The 22269-nt window shown below is 37.2% G+C and overlaps 1 protein-coding gene across 5 annotated transcripts in view; it reads right to left on the bottom strand.

The window, feature by feature from the left end:
• Nucleotides 1–22269, bottom strand: part of LOC127875118 (HEAT repeat-containing protein 5B-like) — an 86310-nt gene that overhangs the window by 16665 nt on the left and 47376 nt on the right. For 3 of the 5 annotated variants that reach the window (XM_052419942.1, XM_052419943.1, XM_052419941.1), the window contains exons 16-29: nucleotides 17836–17868; nucleotides 13645–13719; nucleotides 12550–12756; nucleotides 11979–12047; nucleotides 11496–11617; nucleotides 10983–11142; nucleotides 8962–9151; nucleotides 8302–8471; nucleotides 5850–6162; nucleotides 5361–5496; nucleotides 4862–4974; nucleotides 4018–4199; nucleotides 2019–2087; nucleotides 240–416 (exon numbers count right to left, since the gene is read on the bottom strand). In XM_052419942.1, the coding sequence (XP_052275902.1) occupies nucleotides 240–416; nucleotides 2019–2087; nucleotides 4018–4199; nucleotides 4862–4974; nucleotides 5361–5496; nucleotides 5850–6162; nucleotides 8302–8471; nucleotides 8962–9151; nucleotides 10983–11142; nucleotides 11496–11617; nucleotides 11979–12047; nucleotides 12550–12756; nucleotides 13645–13719; nucleotides 17836–17868 (2016 nt within the window). Of the gene's footprint in view, nucleotides 1–239; nucleotides 417–2018; nucleotides 2088–4017; nucleotides 4200–4861; nucleotides 4975–5360; nucleotides 5497–5849; nucleotides 6163–8301; nucleotides 8472–8961; nucleotides 9152–10982; nucleotides 11143–11495; nucleotides 11618–11978; nucleotides 12048–12549; nucleotides 12757–13644; nucleotides 13720–16474; nucleotides 16502–17835; nucleotides 17869–22269 lie in introns of all 5 variants that reach the window. The other 2 variants (XM_052419944.1, XM_052419945.1) reach the window with 2 other exon arrangements.

The following is a 22269-nucleotide window of genomic DNA, read 5'->3' as shown; positions in this document are numbered from 1 at the left end:
CCACTCAAAATGTGCAGCTCCATGAGATAAACATGCATGCCAAATATCAAGTTGCTATCTTGAATAGTGCAAAAGTTATGGCCAATGTTAAAGTGTGACACAAACAAACCAACAAAGCAACAAACCAACAGACAGGGCAAAAACAATATGTCCCCCATAATAGACTGGGGGACATAAAATGTGTCCAAAAATGGTGATTATAGATTTAAATAATATATAAAACAGATTATCCCACGTACCTCAGCCCATGCTCTGAGCACAGCCAGTTTCTCCATAGTGGAGGCTGCCTCATTGTAGAGGGCACACTGGGACTTGCCCGAGCTCAGCTTGCCCAGGGAGGACACCAGCAGCTGGTGGACGCGGCGAAGGTCGTTGAGGTCGCGGGCCACACCACTGCCTATCCAGGTGCTGCACACCTGCAATGGTCGAGTCATTGACTGAATGTTAGCCTCGTTCTTAGAAAACCGGCTTGAGGGCATGTGCGTATATTGGCATCCAAATTAGCCTGTGCCGTCCTAAAATATTGTTTATGTGACTGAAATTGATTTCAAACATAGTGCTCCAGCGAGGCCTCAACAGATGGGTACAGCACCCTGCCCCCCCTTGAACCAACACATGCTTTTTTTTATTAGATCACATCAATTATTATACAGGAAATTTTATTTAGAGTTTCAATGAATTGATTTAATTTTCACAGTGGGACTAGTTCAATTACTAATATTAATGATGTTTAAATGATAAATGCATGATATTTCCAATATTAACAAATACAACAAATGCTACAGGTATATTGAAAATATGCCCAAAGGATAATATGACCCCCACACTAAAGTGCTCTTTTGACAAATAAGAACCCTGCCCTTTTCAAACCCTAGCTGGTGCACTGGAAACTTGATGAAAGTGAAGACTGAAGTGCAATGCCACTGGAGTGGAAAAGAAGAAAACAGATAATTTAAGCTAAATTAATATACCAATATTCTATTTAGCCTAGATGTGAACACACAGTCACACACTCCTTTTTACTTTGAAAAAACCCCATTGAAAACAAGAGATGTGTTTGTCAGAAACACAATGCCCCCTTGTCATCACTGACAACCAAGGCCTGTGGTTTAAAAGAGATCATAGCTAGAGTTTGTTTTGTTTTTCTTTTTCATAGAGTTGATCATGTATCTATGGACATAAGTCCACAGGTATGTAATGAACATCGAAGAAATTATAATTATATCATTTCAAAAAAAACTTTGAAAAATCAATCATTTGTGTTATCAATAATCAAAATAATAAATCTGTACAGTAACTGTGAAAAGAACTTCAATTCTTGGTAAGGAAATATATAATATGAGATTTATAATTATATAAATTACTTTCCTTGAAAATAATTGTCTGTAACAAATCTCTATTTTTAGTAGCAAATAATTAAATGCCACTACCGTGACTGTAGATTCACCACTCAAATTGTGAAGCTCCATGAGATACACATGCATGCCAAATATATAAAGTGGCTATGTTCAATATTGAGTAATTTTCTCCCTTTTTAAAGCTTATTACTTCCCTTAAATCTGTATTTTTTACCGTAGACCGTAAAGGATGACCTTGACCTTTTACCAGAATGTGTTTGTCAGAAACACAATGCCGCTTACTGCGCCGCTTTGATTTATTTAACAAAAATATATACGTGGGCAGGTCAGATAACTATGTCCATTTAAAGCTTATTACTTCCCTTGACTTTGTTTTTTCGACCCAAGACCTTGAAGGATGATGTTCACCTTGAAATTTTACCACTCAAAATGTTCAGCTCCATGAGATACACATGCATGCCAAATATCAAGGTGCTATCTTCAATATTTAAAAAGTTATGGCCAATGTGAAAGTTTTTTCGGACAGACGGACAGACTGACATACTGACTGACGGACAGTTCAACTGCTATATGCCACCCTACCAGGGGCATAAAAACATCAACTTTGATACATTATTTTAAATATTTATATATTGTGTAATAAATTGAGCTTGTACTTACATCACAGGCTGCAGCAGTGACATCAGATGGGGTCTCAGTTGAGAAGGCAGGTCGCAGAGCTGCACTCACCTGGCAATCATTGCAGTATAAACATATAGGATGATTAGGGTGATATGTGGGCCTCGCTCTGGGAAAACAGGGCTTAATGCATATGCGAAAAGTTACTTCCAAGATTAGCCTGTGCAATCCGTGCAAGCATTGATAAAAAATGATATTACTGTTTAAACAATGAATAAATTTCAACATTCAATGAATTGTAAACTTAAAAACTTACTGAGGCATCTTTAATCAATTCATGCCATTCTTTTTAATTGTTTTATCAGTTATGAGTATGCAACAACTAAGAATTTTACTATTTCAGTGCAACTTAAGTGCCAAATCTTCAACATCTACAGTTTATTTCACCTTTAAAGTGTTTTAAGTGGTTAAATTTGTCAAATTTGGGCCCATTCCCAACTCAAAATGGAGGTATATTTTTCTGAATGACAGCCTAAAATTCCCAACTGAAAGTTAATAAAATAAAAAAATATATTTTAAAGATAAATCTTATATCACCACATCTCCAATTAAGAGTATAAGTTGAACCTTTATAAATATAATACTGAAAACACTTTTATTCCGAATTTTGAAGCATTTGTTTGCAAAAATAACAACGACACAATTTCCCTATTTTAGTTCAAACAACGTGATTTTTCCCAACAAAAAAAGCCCTAGCCTCATTCCAAAAAGAGACCGTCGGAGACGGGTGATGCTCCCCAAAGTTTTTTTTTGTCACAATATTGCACTATATATTCAGATAAAAGGAAACGTCTTGAGGGGCATAACTTTGGACAAATTAATACGATGGATGGTTTAGCAACTTAAAATTTTTAAAGGGCCATAACTCTCTAAATAAATCATCTAACCAGAACCAACAAATAACATGCGCATCTCCTCAAGGAAGTTAGGCTTCCCATAAAGCTTCATTGAATTCAAGTCAGTAGTTAGGGAGAAATAGCACGGACAAGAATTGCACTATATGTACAGTTTATAGAAAATTTCAAAGGGCCATAACTCTGTGAAAAATCATCCAACCATAACCGGCTGATAATATGCACATCTCCTGTTGGTAGTGCTTCCCATAAAGTTTCATTGAATTCCCGTAATAAGTTGCTGAGAAAAAGCTCGGACAAGAATTGCACTATATGTACAATGGAAAATTTCAAAGGGCCATAACTCTGTGAAAAATCATCCGACGAGAACCGGCTGATAATATGCACATCTCCTCTTGGTAGTGAAGCTTCCCATAAAGTTTCATTGAATTCCAGACATTAGTTGCAGAGAAATAGCCCGGACAAGAATTGCACTTTATGTAAAATGGAAAAATTTCAAAGGGCCATAACTCTGTGAAAAATCATCCGACGAGAACCGGCTGATAATATGCACATCTCCTCTTGGTAGTTATGCTTCCCATAAAGTTTCATTGAATTCCAGTCATTAGTTGCTGAGAAATAGCCCGACAAGAATTGCACTATATGTACAATTAAGGGAAAATTTCAACAGGCCATAACTCTGTGAAAAATCATCTGACCAGAACCCGCTGATAATATGCAAATCTCCTCTTGGTAGTGAAGCTTCCCATAAAGTTTCATTGAATTCCGGTCATTAGTTGCTGAGAAATAGCCCGGACAAGAATTGCACTATATGTACAGTTAATGGAAAATTTCAAAGGGCAATAACTCTGTGAAAAATCATCCGACCAGAACCCGCTGATAATATGCACATCTCCTCTTGGTAGTGAAGCTTCCCATAAAGTTTCATTCAATTCCGGTCATTAGTTTCTGAGAAATAGCCCGGACAAAAATTGTGCACGGATGGACACACGGAAACAAGGACGGACAGACGAAGCGGGGACTATATGCTCCCCCCAAAATAAATTTTGGGGGAGCATAAAAATTGAACAAAAACACTGTAAGAACATAACAGCCAGCCTTCATACCTCGTGTACTACAGTACGTACCTGGGCCTGGAACTGTTCCAGTATGACGTGTCCGGGGAACTCTGGTTCGGGCACAGCACAGAACTTTATGATGATGTCCTGTAGGGCTGCCAGGCCAGCGAGCCTCAGCTGGTTGCTGTCAGAGGTGGCGGCGATGAACGCCATACGTACCAGCTCTGACACGTGCAGCACCAAGTAGTCAGCTGCAATAGGTAGATGAAATACGAGCCTCGTTCTGGCTGGCAAAACTGAGCAAAATGCATGTGCGTAAAGTATCATACCCTATTAGCCAGCATGGTATGCACAGGTTATATCAGGGACAACACTTTCTGGCTTAACTGGATATTTTCTAAGAAGAGAACTCCTTTCAATTAAAAATTTCAAAAAAGTGGAAAGTGTGGTCCCTGATTAGCTAAGACTAATCTAGAATGACATTTAACACAGTGTGGTCCCTGACTAGCTAAGACTAATCTAGAATGACATTTAACACAGTGTGGTCCCTGATTAGCTAAGACTAATCTAGAATGACATTTAACACAGTGTGGTCCCTGATTAGCTAAGACTAATCTAGAATGACATTTAACACAGATACGTTTTTCCAAAACAAGGCTCATTTAAGTGTTTGAGTTAACAATTATTTGAAGCAAAAAATAAAAATCAATTTAACAAAAATGATACATAAAATATATTTGAATGAATTGCTCTTTAATCTGTGAAACAATTACGCCAGTATGTGCGCTTCCGTTAAAACTATGCCACTTGAGGAAAAGAAAAATGCACGTCTTGTCACACTTAGTTTTTAAATAATAAAAAATCAGTCAAAAGACTTGGCAAAAACAAGTTGTTCTCTTAAAAGTGCACACACCTTTCTGTTTCTTTGCATTTCTTGCCTGCTCGAGATCAAAGTGGATGGGGTCTTCCTCGCAGGCCACTATGATCTTTCTCAAGCACTCAGTAGCAAACACACGGGTCGGCCATCTGAGAGGGAACAAAACAGGGTTGATTTGTTCGTATAGGTTGAAATAAAAATAGATGTAAACAATAAGACAACGGAATAGTTGTAGCCATCTTTAAGTTGGAACAAAAAAAATATTAAAGAGAAATATTTCTTGATTCTTTTGACAAGTATGATATAATCTAATGATGCACGAAAGCACGAGTATCAAAAACAACAGAAGAATATAAGCCCTCTAAAGTCAAATTTGAACAGTGCTCAATCTGATTCTCATCTGGATTTTAGCCTTTTTTTACTTCAGAGTGATTATAAGTACTGCTATTTGTACTAATTTGAGCGCACTGTTAATGTTTTCACTATACCATACTTAAGTAAATGTTTGCAGTAAAAGTCCACAACAATATTATACCTGGGGGCTACAGAAGGATGTGTAACGTCCACATCTGGAGCTTTGAACTCCACAGCATCATTGTTGTCTTCTTCATCATCATCCTCTTCCTCTACTTTGCTTGTAACACTTTCATCCATAGGTCCACTACTGGAATCTACAAAAACACAAGAATAGGGCATAATTATAATATAATGATAAACATGAAGGTAAAGGAAAAACGGTGGAGGACAGAATTTCTGGCAGGAAGTTAACTCTTTCCCACTCAAAAGCAAAAACAAAAAGCTATATGCAACCAGCGTAAAACCCAGAACAGCCTGCGAGTAACTCGCAGCCTGTTCAGGTTTTATGCTGTCTGATGCTCCTTAGTCTCTTTGGGTAAGATATGAAGCCTTCAAAAATTGAATCCATAAAGAAAGATCTTTATTTTCATGTATTTTTAAAGGCCACAACAAATGGATCAACAAGCATATGTGAGCAGTAAATGGTTAACATGCAATGGAGACTCACCTGTGGAGGACAGAATTTCTCGCAGCAAGTTCAGCCATCGAGTCAGATCCTTTGTGGCCAGTGTCTGCAGCATGCCAACAAGAGTGTCCTGTATATCGGATATCATTTTCCCATCCACCTCAGTATCACACATGGCAAACAGGCGACCTTCAATCCCAGACTCTGTGATCCCGTATTTCCCCTCCTTCCCCACTTCATCCCCTGCCAACGCCAGGGCGTGATCCCTCACTTCCTTGGCCTCCCTGGTTACCAGCTGTCGAAGGCAGGCCACCACTGCTCGACGTAACAACAGGTGGGGACTGTTCAATTTCTCCTGAAGAATGGTACAGAAAATAACTACCATTGCAAACTGGATCAAGGTGCATGTATTATTAGGTATAGTTTTTTGTACATGGACAATGTATGATTTCTTTCAAGCTTATTCTGCCAGTTTTATCTACATAATTATTAGTGAAGAATGTATATAACTTGTTCGGTTGTGTTTTATATTAGTTGTTTTGTACGTAGGACATTTGGTAATCAAACAACCTGTCTCATGAAAAATGTGTCCAAAATGTATAGGAAAATTAGTAGCTCATGAATTATTTAAACATACTGATCATATTGCATCCAATATTTTCAATCAATATTTTTTAGTTTTGTTTCTTTTAAGATTGTATAGTTTTGTAGATGAATCATGTTTCTGTGATTAAAAAAAATCACTTTCATTTTATTTTTTAAATAACAAGAGGGCCTGAAAGGCCCAAAGTCGCTCACCTGAGATAACAAGATATTATTGGGACAAATCTTCTGACCAAGTTTCATGAAGATCGGAAAATAAATGTGGCCTCTAGAGTGTTAACAAGATTTTACTATAGCCATATAAGGAAAATTGCCCCGCCCCTTGGAAGCCATGTTTTTCAAGCAAACATAATAATTTACAAATTAATCCAAGATGTCATTGAGACCAATCTTCTGACCAAATTTCATGAAGACTGGACAATAAATGAGGCCTCTAGAGTGTTAACAAGGTTTTACTATAGCCATATAAGGAAAAATACCCCGCCCCCTGATGGCCATGTTTTTAAAGCATCCAAAACCATTTTCGAACTCATCCAAGATATCATTGGGAGAAATCTTCTGACCAAGTTTCATGATGATTGGAAAATAAATGTGACCTCTAGAGTGTTAACAAGGTTTTACTAAAGCCATATAAGGAAAAATGCCCCGCCCCTGTGGTGGCCATGTTTTTCAACCAACCGGCATCATTTTTAAACTCATCCAAGATATTATTGGGATAAATCTTCTGACCGAGTTTCATGAAGATCAGACTATACATGTGGCCTATAGAGTGTTAACAAGATTTTACTATAGCCATTTATAGCCGTATAAGGAAAAATGCCCCGCCCCTTGGCAGCCATGTTTTTCAATCAAATGTAACTATTTTAGAACTCATCCAAAATATCAATAAGACTAATCTTCTGACCATATTACATAAAGATTGGACAATAAATGTGGCCTCTAGAGTGTTAACAAGGTTTTACTATAGCCATATAAGGAAAAATGCCCCGCCCCCTGGCCGCCATGTTTTTCAACCAACCAGCATTATTTTCGAACTTGTCCAAGATATTATTGGGATGAATCTTCTGACCAAGTTTCATGAAGATTGGACAATAAATGTGGCCTCTAGAGTGTTACAAAGATTTTACTATAGCCATATATGGAAAAATGCTCCGCCCCTTGGCAGCCATGTTTTTCAAGCAAAGGTTACCATTTTTGAACTCATCCAAGATATCATTAGGACAAATCTTCTGAGCAAGTTTCATGAAGATAGGAAAATAAATGTGGCCTCTTGAGTGTTAACAAGGTTTTACAATTGCCATATAAGGAAAAATGCCCCGTCCCTTGGTGGCCATGTTTTTCAACCAACCGGCATCATTTTCGAACTCATCCAAGATATTATTGGGATGAATCTTCTGACCTAGTTTCATGAAGATCAGACAATAAATGTGACCTCTAGAGTGTTAACAAGATTTTACTATAGCCATATAAGGAAAACGCCCGCCCGTTGGAAGCCATGTTTTTCAAGCAAACATAACCATTTTCGAACTCATCCAAGATATCATTGAGACCAATCTTCTGACCAAATTTCATGAAGATTGGACAATAAATGTGGCCTCTAGAGTGTTAACAAGGCAAATGTTGACGCCGCATGATGGACAAAAGGCGATCACAAAAGCTCACCATGAGCACACAGATTACCCCTCATCTCCTTAATGCATATGTGTAAATTGTCATAAAACATCAGCCTGTGCAGTCCCCAAACGCTAATTCAGCTTTTATGGTACTTTTTGTTTGAAGAAATTCCCTACTCAACAAAAATCAAGTTTAATCGGAAAGTTGCAGACTGCACATGCAAATCTTGGACAGCAGCCCACTTTCCCCACAACAAGGCTCAATCATCAACACTCACACACAGATGTGGCACCAGGGTGCCCAAGTTCACGTGTCTCGGGGCAAACATGTGCAGCTGCTGGAGACAGGAGACCGCCTCTGCCTGCACGAGAGAGTCCGAGTGGTCCTGCATGACTGCACAGCAAACCAGGCATGACAACCGGGCGGTCGCTATGGAGCCAGAGTTACCTGCGGAAAGGGTAATATGCTTTCATGTTTTGTTTCTTTTAAGATTGTATAGTTTTGTAGATGAATCATGTTTCTGTGATTTAAAAAAATCACTTTCATTTTATTACTATTCTGTTGAAGTTTAAGAGAAACAATTTGAGACAATTTATGCTGTTAGAGGAACAATGCATATTTCTGCTAAATTAGAAGTATGTAACATAATATATTATTAAAGATTTACACATAAGAAATCAAATAAAGCTTTCAAAGATTTATTAAATATTTCACAGTTTATTAATTTATAATCCATAACTCCGTTTTATTGCAACAGGTTATGTGGATCTTTAAATATTGTAAATGTTGTAACTATACTAAACTCAAAAACATAAATATATTATGTGTAAGAAGCTTAAAACATTTAAAAACTAATTAGTTCTCCCAGAAATGTTGTAACTATAATAAAGACACTTTTATTTACTAAAGACATTAACTGATAATAAACAGCCATTACCCTGCAGTTCGGGCCCTATGGAAGTGATGAGGGCAGATAGGCACTTGCCCAGGCACTGATGTACATCCACGGAGGAGGGCGGTACTGTCAGCAGCAACTGCAGCACCAGGGACAGCGTCGGCTCCACATACCCGCGGAACATTGGCCCCCCACTGTCTGCTATTAGCCCAAGGGCATGTAGGGCCCACACCTAGAACAGAATGTAAACAAATAAGGAACATTGGCCTCCCACTGTCTGCTATTAGCCCAAGGGCATGTAGGGCCCACACCTAGAACAGAATGTAAACAAATAAGGAACATTGGCCCCCCACTGTCTGCTATTAGCCCAAGGGCATGTAGGGCCCACACCTAGAACAGAATGTAAACAAATAAGGAACATTGGCCTCCCACTGTCTGCTATTAGCCCAAGGGCATGTAGGGCCCACACCTAGAACAGAATGTAAACAAATAAGGAACATTGGCCCCCCCCACTGTCTGCTATTAGCCCAAGGGCATGTAGGGCCCACACCTAGAACAGAATGTAAACAAATAAGGAACATTGGCCTCCCACTGTCTGCTATTAGCCCAAGGGCATGTAGGGCCCACACCTAGAACAGAATGTAAACAAATAAGGAACATTGGCCTCCCACTGTCTGCTATTAGCCCAAGGGCATGTAGGGCCCACACCTAGAACAGAATGTAAACAAATAAGGAACATTGGCCTCCCACTGTCTGCTATTAGCGCAAGGGCATGTAGGGCCCACACCTAGAACAGAATGTAAACAAATAAGGAACATTGGCCCCCCCCACTGTCTGCTATTAGCCCAAGGGCATGTAGGGCCCACACCTAGAACAGAATGTAAACAAATAAGGAACATTGGCCTCCCACTGTCTGCTATTAGCCCAAGGGCATGTAGGGCCCACACCTAGAACAGAATGTAAACAAATAAGCCTCATTCTGGGAAAACTGGGCTTAATGCACGTGCGTAAAGTGTATCCCAGATTAGCCTGTGCAGTCTGCAGAGTATAATCAGCAATGACACTTTCGGCTTTTATGGAAATTTATTTAAATAGGACTCTTCTTAACTAGACTATTGCCAAGCAATATATGTCCCTCCATTGTCAGATTTTTATATATATATTATTTTTTATTAGTTGCCATAGAAACCAGAATTTTTGACGTAGGAACAAAATGAAATGACATGCATAATGTCAATATTGCCATCTATCCATGTATCAAGTTTCATGAAAAAATATGAAGAACTTTTTAAGTTATCGCAGGATCCAGAAAAGTGTGACAGACTCACAGAGCACAAACCATAAGTCCCCTCTGGTGAAACCGGTAGGGGACAACAAAAATACAGTGTAGGCGGAAAGTGTCGGCCCCAATTAGCCTGTGTAGACTGCAAAGGCTAATCTGAAATGACATTTTACGTTCATTCCTTAAGTCAAGTTTTTTGACAATGTGGCTCAAAAGAAGCCAACTGATAGCGCTTTTGAATGGTCGCTTGAAACCATATCTAAACCACTGCTGTCATTTATTGACATGTATGTATACCTCATTTCTTGATAAATGGCATCATGTTCGTTAAATGAAAAATGTTTAGTTGCACCCAGTACAAGGTGATATTCAGAGAAATTACGGCGCAATTAATTGGTCATGGGAATATCTCATGATGCATCTCAGATTGATTTTAGACAGCCACCTGTGTGGTATATGTTCGTAAGAGTTCCTTCTGTCACCAACACTGTCAATGAACAAAATGTCTGTTTTCTTGTGTCTTACATCTTTAAATGAATATTTTAATTATATATTTGAATATAAATACATTGAGGTAAGCTTAAGATACCTATTTACTGTAACAAACAATTCTTGCAAAAATACCATACATGCTGTTATTTTCAGCTGTCTTATGACTTTATCAAAATTTACATTCAGAAAGCTATGAAAAATTTGGCGATTTTATAAATTTGATAAGACTGGTAACAAATTCTTTTATAAAATTATATGAAAAATTTTTCCTATCAAGGAAATCCCATACCTGTACTACGGGTGAGTTAAAGTCCTGAGCTAGGGCCAGCAGTATGGAGACGCTGGTGTTGAGGTGCTGGCCTGACCCCATGCCACCCACATATCTGTGCAGGCAGCCCAGGGCCAGAGAGTTGCCAGTACGGCTCACCACGTCACGTGCCGTCCGCAGTCTGTCAAGAAGAAATCAGATGGTTGAAGATAGATTTATAACATTTATCAGATTGGACTTCATACTGGAGTATGCACACAGTGTTTATTATCAGTATGAGTAGATTTTTTTTATATAGATTTGACACTTGAAAAGGTGAAAAATTAATGACACAAAAATAAGCATTTTATTCACTTATGATGCTACAACAAATGGCTTATGTGGCATACCTGCTCATCAAGTGGCAAAGATTGAAGCATTTGTGTGAAACATCATCAAACACACAGTGAAACTGATGACCAATTTGCCTTACCGGTAGTAAGAAAAAATAGTTTTATATAAGATACCCAGATAAAGATTAAAATGACTGCTAACTTGTCAAAGCTGTACTGGGCCATCTCTGCTATGAACTTGCTGTCGCCCACAACCTGTGCCATTCGACCCAGTGCCTCACCTGCCGCACACCGCAGGATCGGGTTGGTGCTGCTTAAAGCACCCTGTAGAAGCCAAAGTTAGAAAATGGGGTGAAATAATCAACTTCCAGTGAAAGCCCAAGTGATAAAAATGGGTGAAAAGTCAAGAAAACCTCACCATATTGAAGCAAATTTTGGAAAAAGTTACAAGGAAAAAACCTGTAATGTCTTATCTCAGTCAGCAAAACTTGTTGAGTAGTCTTGGTTAAAGACCAACTGACAAAAGGAGTAACATAACAAGATGAAAACAGTTGTTAATTTAAATAATAATACATTACAATGTATATTACATAGTGTATATGCCTTTGAGATGAAACTGTTCAATGAGCACAAATGGCATTTTAAACAAAATACTTATAATTCTTAACAAGAACACTTGACATACAAGGATCAAGTTGAATGCAGCTTTTTTAACATCATCTGGCCCCAGTTTTGTCTTTGTGTCGGACAAGCTCTGAAAACAGAACATTAAAATTGTTAGCTTACATGCATTATTCACAAAGGGATATAATGAAGAAGCAACAGATATTATTTTTTTCCAACCCAGTTTATATTGCCTTTAAACTTCCATAAATGTTACTTAATTGAACTGAAATAAATTGAAAAAGTAAATTTAAATAAACAGTGTTTGAATCAGAAGTGTTTATTGCACATGAAAATATTTTTGCCACATAAAAAATAGACAAGAAAAAACTTGTTTCAGGACATCATAATAAATCTTAATTATTATTTTACAAGCATTGCGATGATGAAGTCCATGAAGTGATATTATTATAATTGCTACCTGAGTAACTACAGTGCACATAGGAAAGCAGTGACACTTTAAATTAATTGCATAACAAGTAAGATTCACCTCTATCTAGCTTGTACAAATTTATTTGTGCAAATAATTATCTTAGAAGTAAATCAAGCAAAATCATAACATTAAATACGACTTTCACTGATCACTATGTAACCTTGAGTGCACAGAGTACGGCAGTGAATATGTTCATCTGCACGGCTTGCTGCCTGGTGGACTTGGCCTGGCGGATGCACTCATTGAAGTGCTGCAGCATCTGGTAGCGGTGTTTATGGGCCACCCGCGGGAAGATCAGCCCATACAGCCGCACTGAGCTGTCAATCACGGTCACACCCAGCGGCAGGGGGCCCGGGATAGGGTCACTCTGGAGGGGTAACAAGATGGGGTAATTATATAACTCAGCTTTTGTAGATATATCTCTTGTAATTGTTTGTTTATAGTATGTTTTTAAGACTTTTTCTTAGTTTTATTTAAAAAAAACATGCATATCATGAATAGGGAATAATCTAAGGAAATTAAGGAGTAAGAGTTTAAATTCAAACTGAACTGTGACTTCACTTTAAGATTCAAAGGTTACAAGCATTTATAAGTACTATTAAGCAATTTAATAACTGAGTTTATATTTCACATTGGAGTTGAAAAAAACATATGCATACATTGCAATTCTGGATCAGTCATTGTAATTGTCCAAGCAAGTCTCTTTTAACCAAAACCCAATACAAGCATAAAGCACCATCCTTAATCAGCCTGGTTTTCTCATTACGCACCTTATTTGAGCCTTGTTCTCCCAAAACTGGCTTAAGGCATGTGCGAAAAGTGTTGTCACAGATCAGCCTGTGCAGACCTGGAAACAGGCTTATCTGGGACAACACTTTCCGCCTAAACTGGATTTTCGCTTAGAAGGGACTTCCTTTTAATGAAATATACCATAAAAGTTAAAAGCGCTAATCTGGGATGACACTTTATGCACAGGCATTAAGCACTGTAATCCCAGAAGTAGGTTTATCTCTCTCAGTGGTGGAACCGAATTTTGAAGGCCTTTGCAAACAGTTTGGATCCAGATGAGACGCTACGGAACGTGGCGTCTCATCAGGATCCAAACTGTTTGCTATTCTTATAGTATTCTTTGAGAAAAAAAAGAAGAAAATGCTTATTTTAGAAAGTCACCAAACGACATTTTAGCAGACGACAAATTTCCCAGCATGCAAAGGGTTATACACAGAATATACACAAAACTCTTGTTGCAACTCACCACAGGGCACCTGACAAACAGCGAGTGGGGATCATGCTCCAAGGCACCCGATCCCGACGCACTGTTAGGCTGCAGCTGAAATATGCACTCCAACATACATCACAATTCTTAGAACAAAATACATCTGTCATATTTTATGGCTAAAACTTTGTTGCATAACACATAGAGTAATAAAACATAATTTCTATACAACTTAAATAATTTGCTATGCAACTTTTTTCAAAGAATTTCAGGCAAAAACAAAACACCAAAATATTAGTTTAGCATATTTACTTCATAGAAATTGCTACTGATATATTTTATCTTTAACATACAAAATCTTTAACAACCAAGTTAGTAAATGTAAAAAAGGGCCTGAAAGGCCTAAAGTTGCCCACCTGAGATACAATCAATCCGACCTGTTCTGCGCTGCCCAATATATCATCAGAACAAATGTTCTGACCAAGTTTCATGAAGATTGAACTATAAATGTGACTTTTGTAGTGCTTACAAGGTTTTACTACAGCCATATAAGGAAAAATGCCCCGCCCCCTGGCTGCCCTGCTTTTCAACAGGCCCTTACCATTTGGGAACTCATCCAAGATATAATTGTGACAAATATTCTGACCAAGTTTCATGAAGATCGGACAATAAATGTGGCCTCTAGAGGGTTAACAAGGTTTTACCATAGCCATATAAGGAAAAATGCCCTGCCTCGTGGCAGCCATGTTTTTCAAGCAACCAGAACCATTTTGGAACTCGTCTAAGATATCATTGGGACAAATCTTCTGACCTAATTTCATAAAGATCAGACAATAAATGTGGCCTCAAGAGTGTTTACAAGGTTTTACTATAGCCATATAATGAAAAATGCCCCGCTTCCTAGCAGCCATGTTTTTCAACCAATTAAAACCATTTTTGAAATCTACCAAGATATCATTAAGAGAAATATTCCGACTAAGTTTCATGAAAATCTGACACTAAATGTGGCCTCTAGGGTGTTAACAAGGCAAATGTTGACGCCCCACGCCAGACAAATTGCGATCACAAAAGCTTACCATGAGCACATTGTGCTCAGGTGAGCTAAAAAAGAATTTATTTTATATTTACTTGCATTTAACTTATATACCATCTCAGCATGTAAAATCAAATCAAGGGGTCTACAAAAGTTAAATCAAAAAAAGAATCTTGCAAGCTTTTTTCCACTCATATGATTTAACTATAAAATATGAGCTTACATGAGCAGTGATGACTTGTGAAAACCTTTGCAGTCTCATTGGTTAAAGAGGGGAAAGCAGGTCAATAGCAAGAAAGACAGCAATGGGAAGGTTACACAGGGAATACTTATAGACACAATAATTAAATAATTTCAAGTTCAAACATAGTGAAAGTGTTTTCTTTTCTTCTCAAACTACTATAAAGACAATATACAAAGCTTATACAATGAATCAGATACTTTAAGGTTTATTTAAACACTGAAACAAATCAGGCTTCTATACAGTCATTTTTATTTAGAATAACCATGGCAACATGGACTATTACCAGGAAAATAAAAGCATCAAAGGAAGATCAATAGTCATTTGGTTCTTCTGACTTCACAACAACAACCATGCAACACCACAACACCAATAATTCATCACCCTAAGATGTCTATGTTCAAATCAAACTCTGATATATTCCATATGTATGTAAGAAATTATGAGGGTTGCTACTACAATATTCTTTTATTTAGTACTAGAAGACTTAAAGGTCCTTTATTTTGATAAAAATGTGCCCATATGTATATTAAACAAGAGCTGTCTCCATAGGATGACATATGCCCCCAAAAAACGCTTTGTTTTCCAAACCTAAACGCGGACCCTAAGTTCATGGTCAAGGTCAAAGGGGTCAAAATGTGTGTGCGTATGGAAAGGCCGTGTCCATATAAACATGCATAGCAAATATGAAGGTTACATCTGAAGCAATATAGAAGTTTTTAGCATTTTTCGAAACCTAAAAGCAGATTTCGAAACCTAAACGCGGCCCCTTAGTTCCCGGTCGAGGTAAAAGGGGTCAAAATTTGTGAGCGTATAGAAAGGCCTTGTCCATATACACATGCATACCAAATATGAAGGTTACATCTGAAGCGACATAGAAGTTATGAGCATTTTTCAAAACCTAAACACAGATTTCAAAACCTAAACGCGGACCCTAAGTTCAAGGTCAAGGTGAAAGGGTAAAAATTTGTGTGCGTATGGAAAGGCCTTGTCCATATATACATGCATACCAAATATAAAGGTTACATCTGAAGCGACATAGAAGTTATGAGCATTTTTCAAAAAAGTGTGACGGACAGACGGACCGACAGTGCAATCACTATATGCCCTCCTTCGGGGGCATGAAAATAAACCATTGACTGTATTCATGTGAAGACAGTTAACAAAAGAGTGTATCAACAATAGAATGCTGATATGTGTAAAATAATTTTTGCAATACAAATACAATTTAAATTTTTTCAATAGATACAATAAAACAAAGAAAGAAGTATTATTTCAGTATTGAATTCCAAAATGTCAAAAACAACATACACATTTCAAAATAAGCAATAAAAGAGGCTATAGTATTTGTAGCAAAATAAAAGCGCAATCAACAAAAACGTCTATTCTACAGAAGATAAAAGCATCTAATGATTTCCACAAGACAACCTCCTTTTTTCCTGATATTCTCTAAAATCTAAATCAAAATACCATAAAAGAGTATCCCCCTGGTCTTTGACTGATTACGTCCCTATCTGGCATAGATATTGTGATCTAAGATACTACAAAATACTCAAAGATGAAAACCACAAGGACAACATTGCACTCTTACTTACAGCTGAACACTCAGTGGGTATCATGCACTAAATGGCATAAAAAAGAAAACATAATATGGTTAACATCTGCAAAGAAATCAGCATGTCCAAGGCCAGGCTACAAAAAAAGATAAATTAACTCATTCTACCTAAATTGCACATGTAATGGTTGCCTATATCAAAAGAACATTCTAGCAGCTGAAACTCTTACATGACAGTTGATCATGAATTCATAGGTGGAAAATTGAGTAACATCTGAATAAAGACTAGATAATCTCTTCTAGCAAAATAACCATGATACTGAATTACCCTAAAAATAAGCCATCTAGAAATGTTTCACATTTGAACATTTTCTATCACACATACAAACCCTTTCCCACTTAGAAGAAAAGTCAAAATGGCTTTATGAAACTAGGCTGTTTAGCTTTTATACGGTTGCTACTCATCAGTATCTAACAGTTGGAAATCCAACTTGGATTAAGACTTGGATTCATTAAGAAAGGTCTTGAATTAAATTTTATTTTATAGGGGACTACAAAGAGTCAAAATGCATATCTGAGCCGTATAGGGTAAACATCCATTCTACCACGGCACAAGCCTTGTTTTCTATATACAAAGAAGGAAAACTACTGTTGGTTATTCTGCAACAAACCACGGGCGAAGACAAATGTTTTGAAAAAAGTTCAGAAAATTCCAAGAATTAGTTCAGTAAAATGCACGGGTGCTAACTACCGATTCGGAAAAGAAATACATTTCCGCATACTGCAGTTCACTTCAACCAAAATAGTACTAAAATGTCATGCATGGTTCATTTAATGTATTTTTGTTATGGTTATTTCCTTTTTATTTGAATCAATAAGCAATATATGTGTTTGTGAATTAGAGATAAGTATGATGTCACTTTGATTGTCCACGCACTGTTTATGAATGAAGACGAAGTCATTTGGTTTTGATTGTTGTGGTAACGTCACGTTTTCGCGGAAAAGTGGAGGACGTTCGGTTAATATAATTCTCATTCATAACCTTTAAATCGAGGATAACTTATAAATGAAATCGTTTTAGATCAAAATAATCGATGTGTAAGCGTTGGTATATTGTGTAAATAACCAACGGTTCGTCGTTCCGATGCTTGTTACCAAACAACTCAGGCTACACCCTCGTTGTTTAATTTCTAGGCATGGGAAATTCAAACCGTTGGTTATTACCGCAATAACAAACGCTTGCACGTCGATTATTTCTAAGTATTCAAATGCTCAAGGCAGAATGAGTTAATGGGACACATCCAGTATTTGTTAACAATAATGTCAAATATGCAAACAAGCATTCATTTTGTTTGAACAGTGGAGTTCTCCAAACAGAACTGGTACACCTTGAATACTTACATTACAGGGATCAACCTTACGATTGGGTTCAAACTAGAACACAAAACAGTCAGTCATCCAAATATCAACACTGCCAGACCTATATGTCATCCCACTGGCAAGCAAGATATTGAAGATTTATGGAAAATATTACTTCCTGAAGAAAAAATGAGTTTGAATGTTGCAGTTTTTTTCTTAAAATTTCTTTACATACCAAATAATGGCAAATTGAAGTTATAGAATATGCCCAAGAAAAAATGGATGAAGACATCTTTTATCATCAACTTATTGTTACATTTTCAACAAATCTTATATTACCTTAATTTAATTGTATCAGGTTAAACTGATATACAACAAGAGCACTGCCTTGCGGGTGCAGACCGCTCATCTATTTTTCTTTTTAAAGGTGAAGGGACCTATCTCAATTTCAATCACAAAGGAAGGAGGGGTGGAATGGAGGGGGGTGTATAGTGTGCAGGTGTGGTCATTTATTACATTTTCATCTAAAAATGCAAAAAAAATGCAATTATTTATTTTGGAAGGGGGGGGGGGGGGGGGATTCTTGGGTGGAATGGTTGGACAGTATTTCAAAAATAAAATAATACAAAAAAATATTTGTGTTTTTTAACCATGTTTAAAAAATAACAAGGGCTGTTTGTAAAACATGCATGCCCCCCATATGGGCTCTTAGTTGTAGTGACAGCCATTTTGTAAATATGTTTTTTGTCACTGTGACCTTGACCTTTGATCTAGTGACCTGAAAATCAATAGGGGTCATCTGCGAGTCATGATCAATGTACCTATGAAGTTTCATGATCCTAGCCATAAGCTTTCCTGAGTTATCATCAGGAAACCATTTTACTATTTTGGGTCACTGTGACCTTGACCTTTGACCTAGTGACCTGAAAATCAACAGGGGTCATCTGCCAGTCATGATCAATGTACCTATCAAGTTTCATGATCCTAGGCATAAGCGTTCTTGAGTTATAATCCGGAAACCATTTTACTATTTCGGGTCACCGTGACCTTGACCTTTGACCTAGTGACCTGAAAATCAATAGGGGTCATCTGCTAGTCATGATCAATCTACCTATCAAGTTTCATGATCCTAGGCATAAGGGTTCTTGAATTATCATCCGGAAACCATTTTACTATTTCGGGTCACCGTGACCTTGACCTTTGACCTAGTGACCTGAAAATCAATAGGGGTCATCTGCTAGTCATGATCAATCTACCTATGAAGTTTCATGATCCTAGGCATAAGCGTTCTTGAATTATCATCCGGAAACCATTTTACTATTTCGGGTCACAGTGACCTTGACCTTTGACCTAGTGACCTCAAAATCAATAGGGGTCATCTGTGAGTCATGATCAATGTACCTATGAAGTTTCATGATCCTAGGCCTAAGCATTCTTGAGTTATCGTCTGACAACCACCTGGTGGACGGACGGACCGACCGACAGACAGACCGACATGAGCAAAGCAATATACCCCCTCTTCTTCGAAGGGGGGCATAAAAATTGCGGGGGGGGGGGGGGGATTGGGTTGGGGGGGGGGTAAAGTGTTAGGGTGTTGTGATCATTTATTAGATGATGTTTAAGAAAGAAAAAAAAAATTGGGGGGGGGGTGGGGGATTTGGGGGGGGGCTTGGGGGATGGTCTGGGTGGAGTCTATTGTGGTATGTCGGGTAAGAGTTGTTTTGTCAAAGTATCAATCAAATCTAATCATAAATAAAGAATTTTAGCAAAATTTAATAATTTGACCTTGAGAGTCACGGCAAATCAAAGGTCAAGGTAAAATTCAACTTGCCAGGTACAGTACCCTCATGATAGCATGAAAGTATTTGAAGTTTGAAAGCAATAGCCTTGATACTTTAGAGGTAAAGTGGATCTAAACACAAAATTTAACCATATATTCAAAGTTACTAAGTCAAAAAAGGGCTATAATTCCGTAAAAATGACAACCAGAGTTATGCAACTTGTCCTTTTACTGTACCCTTATCATAGTTTGCGAGTGTTCCAAGTATGAAAGCAATATCTATGATACTTTAGGGGTAAAGTGGACCAAAACACAAAACTTAACAAATTTTTTAATTTTCTAAGTATAAAGGGCCCATAATTCTGTCAAAATGCCAGTCAGAGTTACATAACTTTGCCTGCACAGTCCCCTTATGATAGTTAATAAGTGTTGCAAGTATGAAAGCAATAGCTTTGATACTGTAGGAATAAAGTGGACCTAAATACAAAACTTAACCAAATTTTCAATTTTCTAAGTATAAAAAGGGCACATAATTCTGTCAAAATGCCAGTCAGAGTTACATAACTTTGCCTGCACAGTCCCCTTATGATAGTTAGTAAGTGTTGCAAGTATGAAAGCAATAGCTTTGATACTGAAGGAATAAAATGGACCTAAACACAAAACTTAACCAAAATTTTCAATTTTCTTAGTATAAAAAGGGCACATAATTCTGTCAAAATGCACGCCAGAATTATCTAACTTTGCCTGCCCAGTCCCCTCATGATAGTAAGTAAGTGTACCAAGTTTGAATGCAATAGCATTGATACTTTCTGAGAAAAGTGGACCTAAACGCAAAACTTAACCGGATGCCGACACCAACGATGACGCCAAGGTGATGACAACAGCTCATAATTTTTTTTCAAATAATAGATGAGCTAAAAATAGATGAGCTAAAAATCATAAAAAAACACACATTAATATTGGTACAGATAGTATTAATTAGAAACAACAAGAGATGTGTTTGTCAGAAACACAATGCCCCTTAATGCGCCGCTTTGAAGCCATATATTTGACCTTTGACCTTGAAGGATGACCTTGACCTTTCACCACTCAAAATGTGCAGCTCCATGAGATACACATGCATGCCAAATATCCAGTAGCTATCTTCAATATTGCAAAAGTTATGACCAAGGTTAAAATTTTGGGACAGAATGACAGAGTGACAGAATGACAGACACATACAATGACGGACATACAGGCCAAAAACAATATTCCCACGATCATTTGATCCGGGGGCATAAAAAGGCATATTTCTTTCCTTTCATTATATAAATATCTATTTCCGTATACATATCAAATTGCCAAAAGTATAACAAATATTTTTTAATGCATTTGTCAATGCACCAAAAACAAATATGGGTTAAATTAATAAGTTAAAACCAAAAGAAATACGAGAAAATAATAATATGAGGCACAAATTCTATTAATCTTTTGTACACACAAAACAATTTTTTTTTTTTTTTTAAATAGACAGTTCATAAGTACTATCTTCACATGGCAATCAAGTCTAGATTGCGTGGATTTTATTTCATTTCGATAGGCAGTCACTTAGACAAACATACACTTAAACTGTCTATAAATTGTCATTTTTCTCAAATGCAATAAATAAACCTTAGCTATCCTCAGTTTCAAAAATATACTGGCTGCATACAAAAGCTAGCAACACAATACGTCTCCAAACACTGCGACTGCAAAGGTTACAATCCACAATATTGAAGATGGGATGATTTGGAATGAACATATGACTAGAGAACAAGCAACAGAATGGGATCTTAACCCTGATCCCACCCCATAAACACGCCCAAGTGAAGTATTTGCATAACTGTCAGGTCCAGAATTAATCAGAGTGAGACAGGAGTTGCAAGGGACTGTTTTATAAAGGGGTATGGTCCATTTAACTGTATAAGTGCCTCTCACTACCTGATGGCATACAAATGTAAACTTAACCATCTGTTATTATGCTTATTGAAAAGAAATCAAGGACATTTGCAAATAAACATAGGGTTCACAAAATAATGGTGAATCTATTTAATTAACAAGGAAATTCATTGAATTGATATTCCCCGCCAAATAAACTTTGTTTATGGTTTATGGAACAGTGCAAATCCCACGACATACAGTAGAATCATTCAATGTAGGGTAATAATTAATAGGTAATAATTAAGTGAAGGGTAATGGTTTCTATCAATTGTAAATCGCCTCATTGATATCTACACACCCATGAAGTTTCATGTTGAAATCTTGTAGTGTATCTTAAATATAGCCTTGAAAAGTCATATCATACAAAAACAAGAAAGGGCTATAACTCTTAGTTAGGAAAGTGCAGGGTTATTTTTCTTGTGCATGGCACTTCTTCCCATCAATTTCTATACACTCACGAAGTTTCATGTTGATATGTTGTATCATATCTGAGATATAGCCCTGAAAAGTTCCATCATACAAAAACAACAAAGGGCAATAACTCTTATTTAAGAAATTGAAGGTTTATGGTTCTTAACATGGCACTTCTCCTCATTAATATCAATACAACCATGAAGTTTCATATCGAAATCTTGCATGGTATCTGAAAAATAGCTCTGAAAAAAATCATCATACAAAAAACCAAAGAGTAATAACTGTTATTAAAGAAAGTGTATGGTTATGGTTCTTATGCATGG

The sequence above is a fragment of the Dreissena polymorpha genome, chromosome 3 (assembly GCF_020536995.1).
Source record: "Dreissena polymorpha isolate Duluth1 chromosome 3, UMN_Dpol_1.0, whole genome shotgun sequence".
Classification (NCBI taxonomy): Eukaryota; Metazoa; Mollusca; class Bivalvia; order Myida; family Dreissenidae; genus Dreissena; species Dreissena polymorpha.
The sequence above is the reverse complement of the archived record's forward strand: the minus strand, read 5'-3'. Positions and strand labels throughout refer to the sequence as shown.